The sequence below is a fragment of the Pseudorasbora parva genome, chromosome 13 (genome assembly GCF_024679245.1).
Source record: "Pseudorasbora parva isolate DD20220531a chromosome 13, ASM2467924v1, whole genome shotgun sequence".
NCBI lineage: Eukaryota > Metazoa > Chordata > Actinopteri > Cypriniformes > Gobionidae > Pseudorasbora > Pseudorasbora parva.
In genome coordinates, this window is record NC_090184.1 from 37,106,126 (window position 1) to 37,129,993 (window position 23,868).

A 23,868-nucleotide genomic window follows, 5' to 3' on the forward strand; every position below is an offset into this window, starting at 1 on the left:
AATCTGTATCTTATACCCTTGCGAGTTAGGCTTTCATTTGTGACACGTTGTTATTATATGGTCTTATTGAGATGTGCACCATGGTGTAGACTGTATTCGCAATTTTGTGGTGTTTTCCCTCAAAACATCTTTGCAATCTTCATTTAATGACAAGGTAATTTGTGTCAACAACTTGCAGTCTATAGAGGGAAATTGCAGGCGAAATTGCTCCAGTTATGAAAGGAGTCAGTCGCTGGGTATAAAAGCTAATCTTACCCTCTAGAGTTGCCATAGTAACAAAGATAAATATTAAGTACAATCCAATAAGCCATTCCGCTTTATGTGCACATATGCACATCACAAACCTGAGTGTGTGTACCTTTTTTGGGGCGTTTACCGCAAGCGCTGCGATTGGAATTGTCGGATACCGTATAACCCTTTTGCGAGAGCAAGCATTGTTGCAACTGAATTACACCCTTATCAATGTCAACCTGCACCTCTGTAATTAACACGTTTTGCAGTTATGTTGTCCTAGCGGAATGTTAGTATAGTTACTGGAAAACTAGGTCAGTATGATGCGTCATAATTCCAGCCTGTAAGGCAACAAATTGTGAAAAGGGAAATAGGGGGGCGTTTTTTCTGCATGTGTTCAGTGGTCTGTAGTTGTAGCTAATGGAGCCGGAAGAGACAGGAGGAGAATGTTAACAACGCTGAGGGGAATGTTAGAGGTCACAGACTGAGCTAAGAGTAAAAGGACTTCCTGCGTTCTGCTACAGTCCGAGGTTTGTTTGAGGGATAGTTTAGACAAATAGAAAATTGTTGTTACAAATTCCTTTGACTTTTGATTCTTCTGTGGAACACAAAATAAAGTATTGGCTACTTTTCCATATATTAAAATAGGACTGCATGATTAATCAAAATAAAACCCGAAATTGCAATATGGCTTAGAATGATTAGCAAATTCTGCAATTTAATTCACACCATTCAATTCACATGTATTTGTACAGTGCTTTTTACAATACATATCGTTTCAAAGCAGCTATAGAGAATATGGATGAGTCTAGATTACAATTTAGTGTCAAGTTATGCATTTCAGAAATGTACACCTACAAATCACGCAGTTAGCTAACGTTTTCATTTAAGACCGAAACAGTGAATGCATGTTGTTAACAAATGATTAGGATATATAGAAAGTTTGCATTGGTTCATGTTGATTGAGAGTTTGCATCATGTGAAGTCCTGGCAGGAGTTAGGTCACAGGTTCTGTGGCGTCTGAAGTCATACAGGCTGGAGCTGACGTACTGTCTGGGTACCTCAGGATGAGCATCCCGAGATAAATCAGAACAGCAAATGGAAAATAATTAGCGTAGCTGCTGTTCAGAACATTAAGCAAAGATAATCATGTGCATTTGATCTGATATAACTGGAGTACAAGGTTATGAGATACATTATGCGAATGCTTGGCTAAAGAGATGCGTCTTTAATCTTAATTGAAACAGGGCGAGTGAGTCTGAGCACCGAACATTATCAGGAAGGATATTACAGAGTGTAACCCAGGTGCCCACGATTTTTAATTTCATAAATGTGTGTGCAGACTGATTTTTGTACACAAAACCAGCTCATGTTCGGGTGTTCCAATCCAAGCATTTGCTCTGAGCTTGGGTCATGCATAGCATGCATTTGAGAAGACTAACCATCTTCGTCTTCGACTAACCGTCTGCTAGTGTGCTAACCATCTTCCCAAATTTGTGATGAGAAATGAGAAATTTTATAAATATTATTATTATCATTATTATGAAATAAAATAATGAACAAAATAAGAAATGGTACTATTTTATGGTCATATTGATTTATAATTAAAAAATATATATATTTGGCATAATTGTTCAAAACAAGAACAGTAAACCTGGAGCTTTGAAATAAAATCAATAGCAATGAGAAAAATGTAACACCGTAAAAAACAAAACAAAAACATACTTGTTTTTACATGAACATCCTGGTAGCTGAGGTTGCTAGATTGATTCTGTCAAAAATACAGTCAAATTTAAACATATTTACAGCATGTACAGCATGTACATTTCACAGTATTTAAATTTAAACCATTAAATCAAATAACACACACTGCTACTAAGATATACTTTGTGCCTTTAATATATTACTAAAAACCACCATAGTAATGCAGGTGTTAAAAGAGGAGTCCACAGGAAGAATGATGAAGAAGTTCATCACTAGTAGCCTTTCCAGAAGCTGAATTAGTCATTCAGGTCATTCATGAGAACACAAAACACCATCAGTAACACACAACACTAAAATAATGCAATAAACATTCATTAAACAGAAAATATAACATTAAACCCAAATGTGCTTAACTGATAACAAAAACTATTAGGAAACATAATTATTTAAACTATACTTTCAAATGTCTAGTGTCATACAGGGAATTCTGTGAATGCCAGGTTAAAGTTTTTCACTGTAAATTATATATATAACTTCTAAAAACATTTAAAAGTATTTTACCATAAAAATGACATTAAATATCCGTTTTTATCTTTTACAGTTTTTTCCCTGTATGTAGTATGGGAACTTTCTGTTAACATTTTTTTCTTTATTATTATATTTTGCAGTTAATATAGCTCTCATTTTACAGTAGTCTGTACTTTTTCACTGTTCAAGCCTTCTGAAGACATGTAATAGCTTGTTTTTTGACATAGATCAAATGTTTGTCACTATATCCTGTCACTAATCTCTAAAAACTGTCTGCATTCTTTTAAATATAGTGCTTTTAGATAAAATATGTCAGGTTCGCACATGGCTTGTATGGACTACTTTGTGTTTTTATTTAATTTTTTCATGTTTCTCCACGAGGATGACTAAATGATAATAGAATGATGACTTTTCCTTTAAATTGTGTGAGTTTTTAACCGTCATCACCCATTTTTTAATCCCATAACATACATTCACCAGATCTCCTTTTACCGTTTATAATGATAGCTAGCAGAGCGGTTACATGACAGAAATGAGAGGCAGCTAGCCACATCTGCATCATTGCATTCATGATTATTTTCAGTCTGTTGACAATCCAAGAGGCCAGTGGGGAAGCCGGGCCCTGTTATGGCAATCTTCGTTCTTCTTAAATGCTCCAGGGAGCTTAAGCTTGAGGAATCCTTTCTGAGGAATATGAATTAATATTAAAAGACTTCCACAACTCCATAAGACAGGTGTGGGACCATTAGGTGAGACTGCAAGATGACAAGTAATTGCTCTTAGCTGGCTCACACACACCTACACGCACATGAAGCAGCATGAATGACACTGGAAAATGAATCACAGGCTTGCTGTAGGGGAAAGCTGCGCGTGGTGGAGAATGGCGAGAGCATATGTCATTAATTTGTCTGACTTCCACACATTCGTTATGTTAAAGGTTGAGTTTGGAGGAGAGCCGAGCTGGTGATAGGAAATTCCTCTCTTCTGTGCTGCAGGTTCTCTGTTTTAGTGCATGAATATTGTGTCGCCCGATAAATTGAATGTGTCTAGCCTGCGACCTACGCCCACTCGGCACGGATACTGTCACATCACACTTCTGTCTCCAGTGTGTAACAAAGACATGACCTCATTGTTTCAGGCCTGAAGGACATGGAACCCACTTTGGTTTCTCCACCCACAAAAGCTTAGTGAGAACACCTCTCAAAGGATTTATTTTGTGCTTAAACTCAAGATGTTCAGCTAAAGATCGGACCTTGAAGTCGCAATGATATAATGCATTGACTTGAATTCATCGTTTAATGGACACAAACCTTTAAAACCTTTAAATCCTACACCTGATTGGGATTTCAGAAGTTTCAGTCTGTTCTACACTGGAGTCAGTAGATGATGATATATTAGGCCTTTTCTTTGTCCTTATCTCCATCGGAAATGTTAAAGCCAGATGCTAGCACACATATAAGGCACAAAGAGTAAGATATGATATTCTAAATAGTTTGTGTGAATTTTTTTAACTTATAATAGCGGAATTTTATTTTTACTTTGACTTGTATGTAAGTTGTTCATACCTTATTGTAAATATTTCTGAAAAATAGGGTAAAATGAAGACCACTTTTCAACATTATTTTATAGCATTTTCTAATTTAATGTAATTAAACTTTTTTAACAAATATAATCAATTTTCTTACATTATTATTAGTAAGAATTATTATAATGTAATTAACTATAATTCTGTTATTGCGTGTGCGTGTGTGTTTATAAAATATATATGGATAGCATATCATATATTTATATTAACTTCATTCGATTAATGACCTAAAAATAATAGTGAATAAAAATAGTGCAGAATCAGAAATATTTAAATATATACTTTTTCAGTTTGTTGGTTTTTAAAATCTTTTGTATATTGCCAGGTATTCAGTAGATTTGAATTGCAAATTGTCAATGGTTTCAAACTTTGGACTGTATCTTGCTAATTAATCTTTTTTTCCTTTTTTCTTTTCTTGTGTGGATCAGCAATGCCCAAATTCAATCCCCATTGTAAGCTCATGACACTAATAGTTTTAAGTGACGTGCTGTAGGCTGTGGCGTGTCAGCCCTATTTCTCTTCTTGTTGTTCATCAAATTATGGCTTAAACTACATTTTCTTAATAGAGAGAATTAATCACAAAATTTGTGTGGGTTGAGCCTGATGAAATTATCTCAGAATGTATCAGTTTAAAGTATAGCATATTCACAACTAATTCACAGATTAATTTCAAATTGTAGCAACAAAAGCAACATTATATAACGTTGTTCAAAGTGTTTCTAAAGATGCCGACTACTAGAAGGCAGACTGAGATGGCAAATGGCAACATGGTTGATGTGCACAAGTCAACAAAATATACAACATTGTTGTTGTGTTTTTTGTATATTTTAATGCAAAAATCTTACATATTGTGCATTTAAGGGATACAGTTATTGACTCGAGAGACTTCAATATAATCAATCAACTGTAGAAGTTTGGTGACATCTATTAATTACATTATTTGTTATTCACCTGGAATGTTTTGCCACAAAATGCATTTTAACATCTTAAAGGGGTGATGAATTGAGAAATCAACTTTTCTCTTGAGATTTTGATATATAAAAGGTCATGGTAATATAAGAATATCCTGTAAGTTTCAGAGCTGAAAACGTCCTTGATAGTCAAAGAAAAGCTTTTATAGACACCGTGCTCAGAAAACAATCAATCTCAGAATATGCCACACCTTGACATCATCGTGTGGCGAAACACGCCTCTACAGAATAACACAGACTCGTGGAGCTGTTCAGATCACGCTAGCAGCAGCAATAAACATGCTGAAGAAGATAACAAGATATTGCGGTATTCCTGGTTGTGGAAGAACACAGTCGCTGCATAAGCTTCCTTCAGATCCTAATATTGAGTAGTTGAACTTTATTTTTAATGAAGTTCCAGCTCACGTGGGGAAGACATGCACGCGTGTTCGCTTCATTTCACTGCGGAATCGTTTGTAAACAAATCTCATCAGGTCGAGCTGGATTTGCAGACATTTGAGATTAAAACACAATGGTCTTCTATATTGGATCTGACAGGAATGGTGCAACACACTGTGAGTAAAATGTGTTTTTTTAATATGTGATAGTATTGCATTATTTAGCATAGCAAGCTGTCACAGATTGAAGAATACTTTTTTTGTTGGTTCATTGCGATTGGGGATCAGACTCCTAGGCTGGCAAAGCCCAAAGTCCCAGGGCTATGAGGTTTCCAGAGGGGCTACCAAAACGGAAGCCCTTCGGCAGGCCGGTAAATCTTATATAATGAAATGTAACATTCCTTTCTTGATCTACAATATTTCAAAGGCGCGCGCGTGTGTGTGTGTGTGTGGTTCGGGCGGGCCAATAATATTTCAATAAATCGTAGGTGGATGAGAAATAAATCATTATGTTTGTTTGATAAAGACATTTACGAGCCCTGTGGTCGAGAGAATCATTCCGGTTGCCGCTTTCAAAACAATCCCTCCCTCATGTGAAATGAACTGATAGGGGAGCTGAAGCTCATTAAATATGCAAATCTTATCCAATCCTAGCGGTGGGCGTTTACTTCCAAGTCTGCAGTCCGTCACGCCTATCAAAACCAGGAGTTCAGGAGAGAGCCTCAAAACAAGGGTAGATAATATTCTTCGTCTATTAACGAAGACTATTCGATATATTCAACTATTCGAAAAGAACGTCTCCGTCTTTCGGATGAGACGTTAAACCAAGGCCCCGACTCTGTGGTCGTTAAAAATCCCAGGATGTCCTTCGATAAAGAGTAGGGGTGTAACCCCGGCATCCTGGCCAAATTTGCCCATTGGCCCCTGTCCATCATGGCCTCCTAATCTTCCCCCTTCCTGATTGGCTTCATCATTCGGTCTCCTCTACATCATAATCTGGTGTGTGGTGAGTGTTCTGGCACAATATGGCTGCCGTCGCATCATCCAAGTAGGTTCTGCACTTTGGTGGTGGTTAAGGAGATTCCCCCTTCTATATAATGCGCTTTGAGTACCTGGAAAAGTGCTATATAAATGTAACAAATTATAATAGTCTATTAATTATTAGTTATGTAAAAACCACACAAACGTCATTAGTTGACCTCAGACAGCAGTATAGAAAAAATAAAAAAGCCAGTCATGATGAAACTGGCTAAATAGTGTAATATATTGTTATACATAAGTGCATCATTTGCCTATAAACTCAAAAAGTGTAGTAAATTCTGTTATGTGGGTGTAGGGTCACCACACTTTTGATACCTAAAAAATGGCTTGCAGAGTGCGGACCAAAAAACGAAATAAAAAACTGGAGAACCCCTGCCATAACCCCTAAGTATTAGCAATAATACTGCCTAAAAGCAGGCTGTACTTGTTTTTAAGCATACGCTACTCAGGTCAAAGTTTTCTGAGCATACACCCACTCACGTTCCCAAAAAGACATTTACTTCCAGCAAACACACATTCTGCTTGGAGATATTGTGGATTTTCCCAGTTCAGGGACCAGTATATCACAAAAGCCACAGGACAAAGGCTACATACACACACACACACACACACACACACACACACACAGAGGGAAGGGGGCAGGGCCAGCTAACACTGTTCAGCCTGCTTCCTTTGCACACAGCAGCAGTCCAGTCGACACAGAGAGAGAGAGAGAGAGAGAGAGAGAGAGAGAGAGAGAGAGAGAGAGAGAGAGAGAGAGAGAGAGAGAGAGAGAGAGAGAGAGAGAGAGAGAGAGAGAGAGAGAGAGAGAGAGAGAGAGAGAGAGAGAGAGAGAGAGAGAGAGAGAGAGAGAGAGAGAGAGAGAGAGAGGGATCGGCATCGGCGCAGCCCACAGTCTGTCAAAGGATCTCTGGCCCACTTTAAATATGAGTGGGGGGTTTACAGCAGCTCCTCTATGAGAGTGTGACAGTTAAAACAAGGAGGCCAGAGCAAGAGGGGAGAGGCGGGGCCGCGAGATTGTGTGTGAGCCGGCTGCGTGTGTCCGCTGTTCCCAGTGGCTCCGAGCCGCAGCAGAGGTAGCAAAATGGAGCTGTAAGCAGTCTTCCTCGTCCTTCTCTTCGTCACCAGGGGACCTGGGATCTTGACGGCATGCCTGGTGAGTAGTCCGTACTGGAATCCCTGCGGTTCTGACAGGCACGCTGTAGATCCAGATCTTGGTGGATGGAGTGCGTTATGGGAGCGCTGCATTGTGCTTGAATGGCATCTCATTACAGAGCTTCCATGCCGAAAGAATGAAAGCGGGCGAGAGAGAGACGAGGGACGAGTCACAGCGATCCCTCAGCCTTTTTTATCGGCATTATCAGGGCAGTAATCGATGGTAAACAGCGCGCTGCTGTGGTCAGCAGGGATTGTGGCCGGTAGCTGAGGTGTTCGGATCATGGGCTCCGCGCAGCTTCCCCGTTCTGTCCTTTGTGTGGGAGCAGATGTACAAAAACACATGCTGGGTGAGGAATACAATCCGTGCCCTGCGGTCAGGTGGACTGTAGAGGTGCTTTTGGTAATGTTTTTTCATTTAATGGCACTGTCAGATTGTGTATTGATATAATGGGATCCATTATTCCACCCTGTTACTGGGTGGCTACACGTGCTGTTTGACATCCCATCATTCTCTGTGTTGGACGAGGCGATCTGATGATGTATGTTTGATGCTATGGCAGACTATAGATATTTGCAGTTTATACCGTTGCCTGTATATTTGATTTAGTGCATGTGTACAGCAGGTGAAATTTGCTTGTTATTGTGAAACTGGGTCCAGACTGAGAATATGTTATGAATCTGTGTAATATGTAATATAAATAATGAGAGGATTGTTTTATATCATTGCATTGATTCATCTAAAAACGTATTGGCAAACAAATGAATTCATTTACTCTGTAAACATGTTGTCATTACACATACTGCTGGACAAACCATAAGTCATTTTTCTCATTAGATATGTACTGTAAGTATTTGTATCTGTAAGAAATTTGGCATCTCATTTATTTTATAAAACTATATTAGATGCATTTATGATCACAAATGAACTAATTTAAATAGTTTGAAAAGTGAAAAAGCATTGCAACTGTATTTATGGGATATGCATATTTGTATCATACTCCGGAATACTTGATTCTAATTGGTCAATTGACTGTATTCTAAAGTCAAATGATTTTGTCATTTTTGTCATTTATCACCATTGTCTCGTATCACTACGCAAAAAACGGCAATGTTCATGAAGTAGTTATTTATTTATTAGTATTAGATTAACAGTTGCAAATAATAATAACTTGACATAGATGTTACCGATTCAGAATCGCCCTTTTTCCACCAAGTCGTTGCGATATTTGCTAGCCTAGAAATCTAGACGCACCCTAGCGGCTGCAAATTTAATCTTCCCGCGAGTGTCGTCTAGCAACTCTCAATACCCTTCAGAGCTGTATTCCCCAAACTCTGGTCGGGCCAATAACATAGGGTATAGAGTCGGTGGGCGGGGCCATAATGATGACGGCCAAGTTGCGTTTGCGTGCTTCTAGTAAACACAGAAACTGGCGAACGGCGGCGGTCTTTCGAATCAGCTTTGACCGCGACTCTGGAAGACTTGGAGTTAAGCTTTTCTCTGAGAAAAGAACAAAGAACGGCACTGAAGTCATTCTTAAAAAGGGAAGATGTGTTCGGAGTTTTTTCGACCGGATACGGTGAATGTTTAATCTATCAACAAGCTCTGTTTCACCTTCGTTGCTCTGGTTGGTGGTAGCGCTATCCTATCGCGTGCAGAGGGAGTTTGAAAGACAACCGTTTATCCCGCCCCTCGGATTGAGCCCTGTCAGTGGTGAGTTTCCAGACCAAACATCTTGATGTGGGTCTGGCTTGTCAGGCTAGGTATTTGCTGCTCTAAACCATAAAGAGGTGCTATAAATGTAGATTTGCGCATTAATATACAATGTGAGCTCACGGTTTATATTTGGCTGAGTTTTATAATGGCTCATCCAATTAAGACTCAAAACTATCAATTTTACGATTTCCTGAATGATATCCCTTATAATGTAAGTTAATAATCAAATTTACAACTTTTTGTTGTATTATCAGATTATTGTATAACTAGAAGAAAAATGTGTTATTCGTAGTGTGAATGTGCAATGTCGAGGACAAAAATATTCATATTCAACTTTTTCTTAGATATCTGTTAACGACTTCATTAGGTGCAAGGTTTAGCACTTGCGTGAATTCAAAGCCGTTATCAGAAGTTGAGTGAAGGATTTTTAAGGGCCCTCAAAATTCATGACTATTTTTTAAAAACCTTGTCACATAACAGATTAATACTCACCAAGGTTAGTGCAGGAATATCGTTCCATTTTAATTGCCTCCTTTCACACAACCATTTTAGAGCTTCAGTGATTTCTGCCTGTTCAGGTTGTGGCTGGTAAAATTGACTAGAGAAATACAGAGGTTGACATGTCAAACATGTGACAGCAGTGTGACATGCTGTATTTATCCAATACCATATAGTTCTAATTATTTTGTATTTATACATGCATTTTTAATAGGCTAAATTCTTGTTAATGCCCATTCTCACTAAGGATGATAACCAAAATTACAAAAATAAAAAAATAATTCTTAATATAAAAGAATTGTAAGAAAAGTCCACACCACAAATATAACAATGAGGGTATAGAGAAACTGGTTTAAATTAAATGTTCAGCACATTTGTTTTGTTTATCTCCAACTTTCTCCAAAAAAAAACTAATTTATTTTCCATGCCCCAAGCATCACCCGAATAAGCTTCTTTGAAAAGAGGCTTGTTGGTTTTAGGAGTGACCCCATCAATAGTGCTGAGATTATGTAACTATTCATTTGTGAACACAAACACAGCTGTTGAAATGCAGTAATAAGCTGTGTATCAGTGTATTATGGGATGCTGAATAATTACTTTGTTCATTGAGCTCCTAATTTTTCTGATTATAAAATGAGAGGTTATATGGGAATAACATGAGCTGGCTGGTCTAGTTCACGCTAAGGATATTTTATTACTTTGTTTTCATGTGTAGCTTGTGTATTTATTGCCATTATGAGATAATGGATAATATGAATGGTTTGTCATTGTGTACTCGCCAAAGTAAGTCACAATTATATATCTCTAAAAACATACTTGAGTGTAAGTAACAGTTTACTCATTGAATTGAGCTTCAATATGTAAAAAAGCTTTGGAAATTTTGGTCAAATTCTCATTAAAATAAGGCTACTAGACACCAAATTATAAAAAAAAAATTGTTATAAATATTTTAACATTTATAAATGTCTTTACTGTTACTGTCGATCAATTTAATGCATCCTTGCTGAATAAAGTATGAATTTCTTTCAAAAGAAAAACCTTGCTCACACCAAGGTTTGTGGGTGTGTGTGGGTGACCTTGTGGAGGGATAATAGTAATAGAGGAAGAGCAGACGCATTCTTTTTAAAAAGTACTCCATGCACACGTTCTACAAAATAATACATAAGAATGAATGCAGTGCAGCTTCTCTTGTAAAACATTACTGTAGTTGTATTTCCCAGTTGCGCTACAGGCCAAGTTTAAGTTTTCATTTAACGGCACTGTATGCCAGGGTTACCGAGCCATTGTCATTCGCTTAAAAATCTTGCTTGTATTGCTGGTTTCCTTGGCAGTCATTTCCTATTTGGAGCAGAGATCTCGAGGGAGGACTGCTTCCTGTCGGGGAGTGTGGGAACCTTCGGAGGCGGAGTACGCAGCACACAGTCAACCACAGATATAGGACACAATCTTAGAGCAGACGGCAGGCTGCACTCCACAACATGAATTTAATTACAGCATGCGAGGTCTGCGGAGTCCACAATCTGCTGCTGTCTATCCTTCCTTCCTTATTATTAGCTCATGAAGACGTACTTAAAAAGAAACCTATTTCCAAGAACTTTTTTTTAATAATTGGCTGTTTAGTGTCATCATTTTTATAAGGCGTTGTAGTGCAGTGATACAGCGGAGACTTTCAATTGCTGATTGCTTATGGTTTTATAACCTTTAATTATGTAATTCATACAACAATTATGTGTCTTTTAATCATTTTAGAGCTTAACATTCCATCTAAACCCGACAAGAACTGCAGTAACAATCCATAAATCCCTGCTCTGAAAGCGAGAGCAGCATTTTTTTAAAATAGAAATCCTTGAAAATGGATTTGGGTGTGTTCAAGATGCAACAGATTGTTCCCTAGGGTGCTTGGAGACCAAGGCACTCCCTCTCTCTAAATGTTTTAGGCAGATCGCTGTACAGCGAACACGGTTTCCAAGACTTGGCATCTGATATCTTGCAGAAAAATCAAGGATAATCACTGCACGGGCGCACTTCTCTCGCAGCCTCTGGACTTATTTTGTTTTGCTCTGGGACCATGCTGAATCAGAATAGTAAAAAGTAAGTTTGGGAAATGTTTTGCTTCTTCCTGTTTTTCTAATCTTGATGGCTGCGGTTCTAGTGAAAAGTCTTGTTATTGACACTGGGTTTGCTGGGATTAACAGAAGGCTGGGATGTTGACATGTTTTTCAGTAACCTGCAATAGAGTTTGTTGTGTCTGTTTCATGCCGTGCCAAACATATTTTTGTATTGGCCACCCAGAACAGAGCTTTTTTTTGTCTGAATACCTAGTGGTTATTTTGGTTTTTGATCATGATGTAGATAGAAAGATGAATACTGCAATAAAGTATCAGTTCCCTAAAAGTTCCATATTCAGTCCGGTCCGTGTGTGTGTGTGTGTGTGTGTGTGTGTGTGTGTGTGTGTGTGTGTGTGTGTGTGTGTGTGTGTGTGTGTGTGTGTGTGTGTGTGTGTGTGTGTGTGTGTGTGTGTGTGTGTGTGTGTTTTACAAGGACACAGGTAAACTGGTAACACTTTACAACAAGGCTTCATTATTTAACATTCGTTAACATTAGATAACCTGAAGTAAAAATGAACTGCACTTCTACAGCATTTATTAATCTTTGTTAATATAAATATTTCATAATTTACTAATACATTATTAAAATTTAAAATGTTATTTGTTAACGTTAGTTTATACACTGTAACATGAAGTAAAATGAACAAACATGTGTATTTTTATTAACTAATGTTAACAAAGATTAACAAAAATACAGTAAAAATATATTGCTCATGGCTAGTTCATGTCAGTTAATACATTAATTACTGTAAAGTGTTACCAGTAAACCAAATGGATTAAAACATACTAAACTGAACATACTGAAATTCATAATATGGCAAAAATGTTGTGTGATGGGTAGGTTTAGTGTAAGGGGATAGGATATACAGTTTGTACAGTATAAAAACCATTATGCCTATGTAGTCTCCATAAACCACAAATACAACACTGGAAAAAAATATTACAAATTGCTTAATTAAAATGAGCCAAAGCAAAACAATTGCTATACATTTTGTCCTAACTTAATTTGATTGTGTTCAGTCCACTTAAATATAAGTCAAATTGAAGTTTACTTCATCTGCTTGTGTTGAGATTACATGAATGATTTGTGTTGCATTAACTGAAACTGGGCGGGGCTTATTAGTTCACAGTATGCTTTGCATATGGCTAAATCAAGCCATAAAGTAAATTTATGCAAAAGTGTTTTTTTATGTATTTTGAGCCAGATGAGAAAAGGGGAGACTTGATTGCGTTTAATTGTTTTTAATATTTAATTATGTTGTAATTATTAGAACAATTTAAATTAGGCTATAGTTGGTTACTGCTGTGGAGAAGAGTGGAACATTTTCTGTAAATTTATGTCAAAGTGTTTTTTTATGTATTGTGAGCAAAATGAGAAAAAGGGGAGACTTGATTGTGTTTAAAAGTTTTTAATATTACAATTATGTTGTAATTATTAAAACCATTTATATTACAGTGGGTTACCATTGTTGAGAAGAGTGGAGCATTTGCTTAAGCTGTGGACTAATTTAACAAATGTCATAACAGCTTCGCAGAAGGAGCTTTTAATGCTTAGCATTTAAGATGCTAATGTGTGCAATTAGCTAAAAGTTTGTAAACTAGTAGTGCAGAATTTAATTGTGTAACATTAAAGTATATGATATAGAAGTGGAGGAAGTAATATATTAAATTGAATGCCTGAATCATGTCAGAGAGCCATATAAAATTCACTTTGAGACTAATTGGGTCACTTAAAATGTATTCATTCCATGATGTTGAAGTTACATGAACAAATTCTGTTTAACTAATCTGTTTAATTAATTGATTAATGTGGGACCAATGTACACAATTAAGTCATGTAAATCCAACACACTTTTTTCAGTGGTGTGTGTGTGTGTGTGTGCCCTTGTTTTTATTACATTGTGGGGACCAAATACCCCTATAAGGATGGTAAAACCTGAGATTACGTTGTGAGGACCAGCCAGCGGTCGCCACTTTTCAAAAGGCTTGTAAAACATACAGGATGATGTTTTAAAAAAATGCAGAATGTTTCCTGTGATGGGTAGGTTTAGGGGCAGGGGCAGTGTAGGGGGATAGAATGTGTAGTTTGTATGGTATAAAAACCATTACATATATGTTGAATTCCCACAAAGATTGTGATCCAGTCGTGTGTGTGCGCGTGTGCGCGTGCGCATGCGCGTGTGCGTGTGTGGTTCAGGTACTTTGTGGGACATTTTTTTGTTCCCTGGGATGTTTTTTTTGTAAATGTAAAAATGTGTTTTCGGTCATGGTTATTTGTAGGGGTAGGGTTAGTTTTTAGGGATAATTAGGGAACAACTTAAAAATATATACAAACACACACACACACACACAATGAAGCTGTGTAAATCACTGCTCCAAAGACCATTTCCTATGAGTCATCACCAGCCCTCTGATTAGTAGAGCCCATGCAATGTCAAATAGAACAAATTTGTCCCCATGCAGCTGTCTACTTGACCTTTGCATCATTTAATGGTGTGAATGCCTAATAGGTGATTTTCACTGATTATACCTCCTTGAATGCTTCCTGTGGTGCTGGTCATGCAGATGATGCAAGCTCGCAACATTTAGCCATCCATTATTTTTCTCTCTGCTATTGTCACTTATAGCACAGGAAATAATGGATGCAACATTTAGCATCTATCCGTCCATTATTTCCTGTGCTATAATCACTTAAAAATATATATAATAAAATAATATTTATATATGTATTATTCATATTATATATGTAACTAAAAGGGTCTATAGAAATTGTTCTTTTTATGAATTATATTTTTCCAGCTGTGTTGCACACTTATCGATCATTCTGTCAATGCATAAAGTAAGTTTCCTTGTCATTTTAGTCAATGTTTGGAGCAAACATATGTACGCCTCAGGTCATTTGTGGATTTGCTGACACCTCTGGCAGAGTCGCTAGAGGGACGTTACACAAGTTTTAATATCAGCCTCTGGTCCGCAGTGTGTCATCCATCAAACTAATAAATGTACACCGGACCAGAGAAGCACTTGCTTGACTTATCTCTTTCATGTCAGGAAAAATGAACAGATGAACAGGAAGATAAAGTGGTCACCTTCCTGTGAGATTTGACTGAGATGAGTTTTACTGATGACTTGACTGATGCTCTGTACATGCTTCAGAAAAATATCTATATTTCTTGTTAAATTCTTTATACCCTATTCTGACTGTTAGGTATATGGGCCTTTTTTGAGATTTTACAAGGGAGTTTTTACTTGTTGCACATTTTCATACCTCGTAATTGAATCTGCCATCTTTATTTTCTGTTAGCAGCAGTGTCTCTGAGGCTGTGTAATTCCATCATCTGTTATCTCAACTCATTATCTAAGCACTTGTGAGAAAAAAGAAAATCTATTTGGTTGCACATTTTCCTCCTTTCTGGGCTGTACTGCACCTTACCGTAATTGGCAGGACTGGCAGGATGAGATTTGTGGTTGTTATAATTCAGTGATGTATAGCACGAACATGTCACAATAATAGATTCAGTCTACTACATTTCAGGACTGCAGGAAAGAGCAATCCTGTTTTATTGAATACTAGATACACAATATATTGGAACTACATCAGTATTGGACTTTTTTTTATAACGGTATCATATCAATCGATATTTATATTTAATTGTTTGTGCTTGTAACATTAGTCCACTGCGAGGCAAGTTGAAGAAACCAAGCGCAGTCTCTTTATTAAACTCAAAATCATAAACATAAAACAAAGACTTGGCAAAACAATGGCTTGACTTGCCATGGCAAACCATAAAATTCACCAGCACAGTAAGTTATCAAACACAATATCAGACAAAGACACACGGAGAACATGAGGGCTTAAGTACACATGCCCTGCGGCCCAATTCGCGTACTATCCATACTAACTAGTATTCGAAAAATAGAATTAGTATATCTCAAACCATAGTATGCTGAAAAGAGTATTCTAAAATACCTGGATGGTCTACTTTTTCTGGTCAGAATTCGAAGTGTGGATCAACACACACTCTTAACAGCTTATATTGCCCACAACCCATTGCGAGTTTGATGTGGATTCGATTAGAACTACAAACACGAATAAAAAGTGTTAAAAAACTACAAACGGATGTGCGAGTCTGACGGTTAAGTAGAGAGGTTTAGATAAAGGTTTGAGTGATCAATTATCAGTATTTAACCTGACGAAAATATATGTTTTCAGTGTTGTCCACATAAAATTGCACCTGCAGCAGCATTGTGAACTTTTGTAATGATACATTTGGCCATTAACTTTTAAACGCATCATTATATTAAAACTGCAAACACATGAGGAGAGTCTGCATTAAAGACTCACACGGCAAATCAACGTGTGGCTTTCTCTCAGATACTTCAGGAGATTAAACTGAATGTGGAGGATTTTAACTGGGACGAATATGACCATGATTGACAGGGCAGTTAAACGTGATGGGATTGGACGTAACTAAGCGACCAAGTCCGTTAAAGATTACGAAGTAGTATATCCCAAAGCTTGCATACTTTTCTGCTACACACTCAAAAGTATGTACTTTTTCTTCATAAAAAGAGTACATACTTTTAGGTTGTAGTATAAGGGTGCGTCTCAATCAGCTCCCTAGTTCAGTAATCAGGGCACTGATCAGGACATAGGTCAGTGGGCTGACTCCCTGATCAGTGTCCTGATTACTGAACTAGGGAGCTGATTGAGACGCACCCTAAGTAGGCGAATTGGGACGCATCAATTGGCTAAAGAAACGACAAGGGGCACCTGTGAACAATGATTAACCAATAAATCAATGAGAGCACAAGACAAGGGAGCACATGGCAGGATCACATGAGGGTAAGGAGTCACAGGAAATACATGACAAAACAGAAAACATGACTGAACACAGCTAACTGAAAATGATCAACTCAAAAACATGAATATAACCAGAACACCCTTTGACAGTGCTCATTTTCCCTGTTTTACATGTATATTATATTTCTAATCTTAACATCTCAGAAAGAATATAAATTTATCATACTGTACATTAATAAAGCATTTAAAATCATTTCAGTGATTAGTCTAAGTGATATATCTGAATCTGTCTGTCCATCAATACAACATGTTCTTTCCTAAGGAAACAAGACAAGTCACACTTTCAGGAAACACTTCCTTTTCACCTTTTAAATGGTGTATGTGTGTTACTTTTCCTTTTTGTGGCAGTATTAGTCAGCTCAACATGCCCTCAGTGGTTTGTTCAAACAGTCCCATCCAAGCGAAGGTCAACCACCTGGAGGGCGAACTTTGTTTTCCTCTTCCTATGTGAGAGACACCTCACTTCCAATTAAGCGACGCTGCTTTTTGATGGCTAATTTCAACTTGCTGAAAATGCCTCATAGCCTCATAATTTACCAGGCTGCCGCCCCTCTGATCTTTTCCAGATACTGTATATCATGACGAGGCCTGGAAGCTTTGGCTTTTGTGTGCGATGCAGCAGAACCGCTGAGCACGATTAGTCAGCGGCTCATGCTGAGCTCACTAGATTCAGTTCACATCTCACTTCTAATGAACTACAAATGGCTATTTGACCCTTTTGAATGCTTTTAAGAAACCTAACCCTGATGTCTGTGTTCCTCTCTTCCTGTTTCACTCCAGTAGATCCCATCTGATGCCGAGGCTGAAGGAATCGCGGTCTCACGAGTCGTTGCTCAGCCCCAGCAGTGCAGTAGAAGCTCTAGATCTCAGTATGGAGGAAGAAGTGCTCATCAAACCTGTGCACAGCAGCATCCTGGGACAGGATTTCTGCTTTGAGGTGAGTCGGCTGATCTTGCAGCCCTGCTGAAGCCACAGCTCTGTATTAATTGTGAAAAGGACTTTTAATGTCCGACAAGTCTCAAAATAGCACACAGCAAAGGCCCATTAAAACTTAATCAAGGCCATTAGCTGAGATCAAATAGTTAGCTGAAAATAGCAGCGCTATCTAGCTTAAATCATTCAGGGGCCACGGGTCATGTTACTGGATGATTTTCACGTGTGCTACAGGGAAGGCTCACTTAAACCAGATGGTTACATAATTACAAGGTCAAAGGGTCCAGACAAAGAACATCTCATCGGACATCTGCATTCTGTGGAGCACAAAAGGAGGAATTTTGAAGGATGTTCATGCTGCTCCATGGGCTGTCAAGCTCCAATCTAATCACAATTTGAAGTAATTAAACTACAGTCATGCTACTGTTTAAAAATAGCTAAATACTGTACTTCAAAATTTCTTGAGGAACAATGCGTTTTTTTAGATAAAAAATAATTTAACTATAATCTATTTAGGATTTATCTTTGCTGACACAAAAATAATTCTCAATTAGGGTGACAGTCATGGTCATAGAATACACACACACACACACACACACACACTTTTATTAAAAGTTGGTTTTTCAGACCAATGTGAATAAATCTAATTTAAATTCAAAGAGACAAGATAGTCTATGCATGACCTGACGTTTTATTATCCAAAATTAGGTGTTGTGAACCGTATGGAGCTCTGAACACTCTCATACAACGCATATTTCATTCATACTGGAAGCTGGAGGGCGTTCTCTCGCAGAAAATCCAAAACAGACCCATAGAAGTTATAACTTGTGATTTTCCAAGAAAATCCCTTATATGGACAAAGCATCCAGCTAGCGCTTTAGCTGAATAAAAAGCAGAAACATTTTGACGAATGGAACCTAAAAACAATAAATACACAATTGCGACAATATATAGTTTATGTGTGTTTTCAAGTCACCTCAGGGTATTTTCATAACAATAAAATGTAAGCATAATGCATTGCTAATTGACCTAGCATTTATTACAGTATAGAAACTATACCATATATTTTCTGCCTTTATTCTGTGATAAAAGTTTGAAAAAAAAGTGTTTTTAGTACATAAACCAATCATACAATTGTCATTAGGAAAAATATTATACAATATTATACAAATTCTTGGTTATTCTTCAGCATTGTGGTTGATTTTCTTAGCCAATTAAAAGCAAGAGATTGAGCAAAAAACAAATCTGTTAGTTAGACAAAAGTCTAGGGAAAAAATGGTATTACACTTGACATTTCTGCCCCCCTCACTGAAATGATGTCAATGCCCCAGGTGACAGTATAAAAAATGAATCATGCATCTGCATGTAGATCTTAACACCAGAAGCGCCTTCCTGTCTCTTTGCATCCCCTGCCCGAGAGGGTGTGAGCAAGTCTGTCCTATCTGTCTGAACATCTCTCATTCTCTCTCTGCTCACTAGAGGTGAGTTTCAATAGGCCAGTTCACATGGAGTCGATGACTGTTACACTGAACCAGATGCCAGCTGGAAAGAATGAGACACTCAAAGTTAGTAGGAGTTCTGTAAGGGTCAGCCAGAGGTCCATTATGGACTATGTTGTTTGCTCTGTTTATACAGTCATTTAGGATATAAACTAGAGTTATAACAGTCAAAATGATATATTGAATTGGACTACAATTGAATATATTACTAAGAATGAAGTGACTTTACCAGGGTTCCAGCGGGGCATTAAAAAATCTTAAAGGGGTGATGAATTGAGAAATCAACTTTTCCTTGAGCTTTTGATATATAAAAGGTCATGGTAATATAATAATATCCTGTAAGTTTCAGAGCTGAAAACTTCCTTGTTTGTCGAAGAAAAGCTTTTATAGACACCAGGCCCAGAAAACAATTGTGTACCACATCTATGTGTCATCACGCATTTTTTTAATAGTATTGCATTGTTATAGATCGTTTTGCTTATGTGTACGTGTCTAACAGAACATACCTTTCGCACGCTGGACTCAGACACGTATGGGCCAGGGCTCGCAAAGCTCAACGTCCCAGGGCTGTGTGTTTTCCAGACGGGCTACCAAAACAAAAGCCCTTCGGCAGGCCGATGAATCTCATTATATTCCTTTCTTGTTCTGCGCTGGTCACTCTCTCTTGACTTGACATTTGAAGGGCGCGCGGTTTGTGCTTATATTGACCGATCATGGCGGCTATGTAATACAACAATAATAATCAATCGTAGGTGGATGATAAAGACAATCAAAGTGTTTATTAGATAAAGACGTTTACGAGCCCTGTGGTCGAGAGAATCATTCCGGTTGCCGCTTTCAAAACAATCCCTCCCTCATGTGAATTGAACTAACAGGAGAGCAGAAGCTCATTAAATATGCAAATCTTATCCAATCCTAGCCGTGGGCGTTTACTTCCAAGTCTCCAGTGCGTCACAGCCATCAAAACCCAGCATTCAGGAGAGAGCCTCAAAACAAGGGTAAAAAATAGCCTATTACTTATTAGTTATGATGTTTTTGAATGTAAAAACCACACCAACGTCATTCGTTGACCTCAGATAGCATATAGATTTTTTTAAAAGCCAATTCATGACACCTTTAAAAGTCTAAAATTAAAATCTCCAGATTTTAAGGCCAATAAAACTCTTAAATATTTGTATTTTTCTGCTAGGTGAGGAAATTTTAAGGTGAGGTCTTAAATCTGATCGAAAAATATATATTTTTAGGCTGTTTAGCACCAAGTCTTTTGCAGTAGCCTGCTCAGTTCACAACTTGACTGTTAAGTATGTCTTGTTTTACATAGTACGTCACAGTGGGCGCTTTACAAGAGAAGTCAGGGAGGGTGAGTCGAATGGTCTGAAGAGCATGACACAGGTGCACTCAGGGCGTTGTCGAATCCACTTTTGCTAACAACGGAAAAAATGGTCGGCATGCCAGGTGGATGGTCCAACAGGGTTGTACCTAGTCCCTTAATGAGTCGTGGGTGTGTTTTGGGCTTAACCTGCAATAAACCAATCAGTCGGCATCTCTCATTCCCTTTAAAAAGCCAGTTGCACTTGCACCATGGCAGATTCGCTATTTACATGCAGAAACTAGCTGTTTTTTTTAAACGCCACCATATCCTAACAAAGTAAAACAGAAATACATTTCACTTCCCTATTTCCCTATCTATTTCAAACCAGGATAAAATATTCTTAAAGAAATAGGCTTCTAAAAAGTGCCATTATTCTATTTTTAGATTACCTTTTAATACGGACAGAATATTAATAAAAAGAAAGAAAAACTCCTTCAGGGTAGTGACGTTTTTCTATTTACTGATTACCTTCTAATACAGATACAATAAGAAACAATTACAAAAGACAAAGGCAAAAACAGGTGGAATAACGTTAAGCAAGCACCAGGCTGTTTCACAACTTTACAGTAGTTCGGAGGGACGCTGACACAAACGCGTCCTCCCGGCAGAACACACAGCCGCTTCTCCTTGTTTTGCACAGAAACGCATTTTTAAATGATGTGATGCCAACAGGGGAGCCAATCCTCTTTCGCGGGTAATTAGCGGCCGGAACCTGGAGCAAAGGAGAGAAACGAGAGAGAGAGGAAAGAAAATATGCCCACAAATCAAACGAGGATGTAACAAATTGTATTACATTTTGCAATTACTTTATTTAAATATTTACTTGAAATATAATTTAAATTTAAATATCACTTGATTTCGCAATTACTTGATTGTTTTGTGTTTTTAATTGAATCATTTTTAGTTCTAGTATAATATTTCTAGTATAATTAAAATTAATATATTACTTAAATATTACTTGTTTTATCTTTTTAAATATTAAAGAATTTGTATTTAATATTTATTTTGTAATCTTAGATATTTATTTTTAAATATAATTTAAATGAATATTAAAATACAAAATAAGTCTGACGCAGATAACACCTTGTTTTGATTTATTTATTTATTTTCTGAAATGCAGCATGCAAAGGTATTGCAACAATTTTGTGAATTCATCTCTCTTCATTCAAACATGAACATACACACCTGGATGGTGTGACTGTGAACAGATGGCCTTTGCAGAATTAATTTTTGATATGAAAAGAATATTTGGAAAAGGCCTCTCCTTGTATCTCTTTTCTCTGATATGGCATCTGATCCTGCAAATACATTTGATTTAAGTGCATTCTGTCTGATTGGGCTATTTGAGTTTTTTTTTTTTTTCATTTTTCAAATAGAATTGTTCCCCACTCTTGGGAAACGCTTCATTGATTGAGTGCTGTAGAGCTCTCTTCTCATGTCCACCATCTCACTGATCTGCATTACATTCCTTTCTAGCTCCCTTCATGTGCTTATCTGCAAATTTGATAATTGTAATCTGTAATTGCAGGTAACTACTTCAACAGGAAGCAAATGCTTCTCATGTCGGTCGGCTGCCGAGAGAGACAAATGGATGGAGAATTTGAGACGTGCTGTGCATCCCAACAAGGTAAACTGGATGATTCATCTGAATCCTGTGTAATTCTAGACAAGATGAGGCTTAAGCCAGTCAGCATGTTACTTTTTCATATATCCTGTCTCACTTATTGACTGTTTCTGATCGACTTCTCTGCATTGACCTGGCCTAACTTTTTAAAATACACATGGGGGCTATCTAATTCCTTTCCATAGCTTGCAGAGGTCACTGAAACATGCATTGTCTTCTTTTTTCATGTTCCACAGGATAACACCCGTCGGGTAGAAAACATGCTGAAATGTTGGATAATCGAAGCCAAGGACTTGCCGGCAAAGAAAAAATACTTCTGTGAACTCTGTCTGGATGACACTTTATATGCACGGACTACCTGCAAACTCAAAACGGACAATGTTTTCTGGGGCGAACACTTTGAGTTCAACAACCTGCCCTCAGTCAAGAGTATCACCGTGCATCTTTACAAGGAAACAGACAAAAAGAAAAAGAAGGACAAAAATAATTACGTGGGCCTGGTCAATATCCCCATAGCGGCAGTCACCGGGCGGCAGTTTGTGGAAAAATGGTATTCCGTGAGCACGCCGAATCCCAACAAAGGAAAGAGTCCGGGACCTATGGTCCGAATGAAATCCCGATATCAGAGCATGAGCATCCTTCCCATGGAGCAGTACAAGGAGTTTGCAGAGTATATTACTAACAATTATATGTTAATGTGCTCGGTGCTGGAGCCAGCTCTAAGCGTGAAGAACAAGGAAGAGATGGCTTGTGCACTTGTCCATATCTTACAAAGCACAGGCAAGGCCAAGGTAAGACAATTGCATTGTATGCCTTTATGCCTCTTTAAAGTCAACATGAAATCAAAATTGACCCTCATTTTCTTTATGAATGCACATTCCTGCTCTTAATGTGATTCATCATTTCACATTATTTCAAAGAAAACTGATTGATCCACCTCTGAATTGACACATTTTGTTGTTTTGAGTACTATCATCCATTCCATAATCATCTATACACTCACATCCAGTTTTTGCTAAACCCAAGAATATTTCCAGGCTTAAATTAAGTTGCTACTTGTAAATGAGTCACATAGCAGAATTAAAATCGGGTGCAAAGTAGGACTGTGCGATTAATCATATTTTCAATTTCGATTTTGGCCTCCGACGATTATGAAAACAAGATAATCGAGGCAAAATGATTATTGTGCCACTGCCGCATGCCGTCCAGCTCAATTTCCTCTACTTTCACAGCGGTGCGTTTTCCCTCCTCCCTAAGCAAAACATAGCATAAAAATCAAATACAAACAATGTAAAATGCAGTCTACTGTTGTTGATATTAAATAGTGTTATTAACAGCACATCAAGCCGCGAAAGAGAAGCTATTCCCTAGGCGACCTCTTGTGCGTGCACTCCGAGACGGGGCGGAACACGCATAAGCAAAGTATACTGTCAGCTTCAGATTTGAGGCTAAACGGTCAAATAGCCCACACAAACATGTCGAATGCCGTTTTGTTAAGTATCCTTGTAAATACAGTCAGTTATGTCTTTAGGGAATGTAAACACTGAGAAAGCACGCGTGTAACAGTTTATTGGGTCCGTGCAGCTCTTAAAGTGACAGTAGCACACATCAATAACTGCTGCAGTCTTTGTTAAAGGGGGGTGAAACACTCAGTCATCTCA

At 37.8% G+C, this 23,868-nt stretch overlaps 1 protein-coding gene across 8 annotated transcripts in view; it reads left to right on the forward strand.

The window, feature by feature from the left end:
* Positions 1 to 23,868, forward strand: part of dab2ipa (DAB2 interacting protein a) — a 122,330-nt gene that overhangs the window by 66,159 nt on the left and 32,303 nt on the right. For 4 of the 8 annotated variants that reach the window (XM_067414254.1, XM_067414257.1, XM_067414259.1 and 1 more), the window contains 3 exons: positions 17,560 to 17,716; positions 22,112 to 22,210; positions 22,444 to 22,998. In XM_067414254.1, the coding sequence (XP_067270355.1) occupies positions 17,560 to 17,716; positions 22,112 to 22,210; positions 22,444 to 22,998 (811 nt within the window). Of the gene's footprint in view, positions 1 to 7,281; positions 7,594 to 11,435; positions 11,899 to 17,559; positions 17,717 to 22,111; positions 22,211 to 22,443; positions 22,999 to 23,868 lie in introns of those variants that run through there. The other 4 variants (XM_067414261.1, XM_067414262.1, XM_067414258.1 and 1 more) reach the window with 4 other exon arrangements.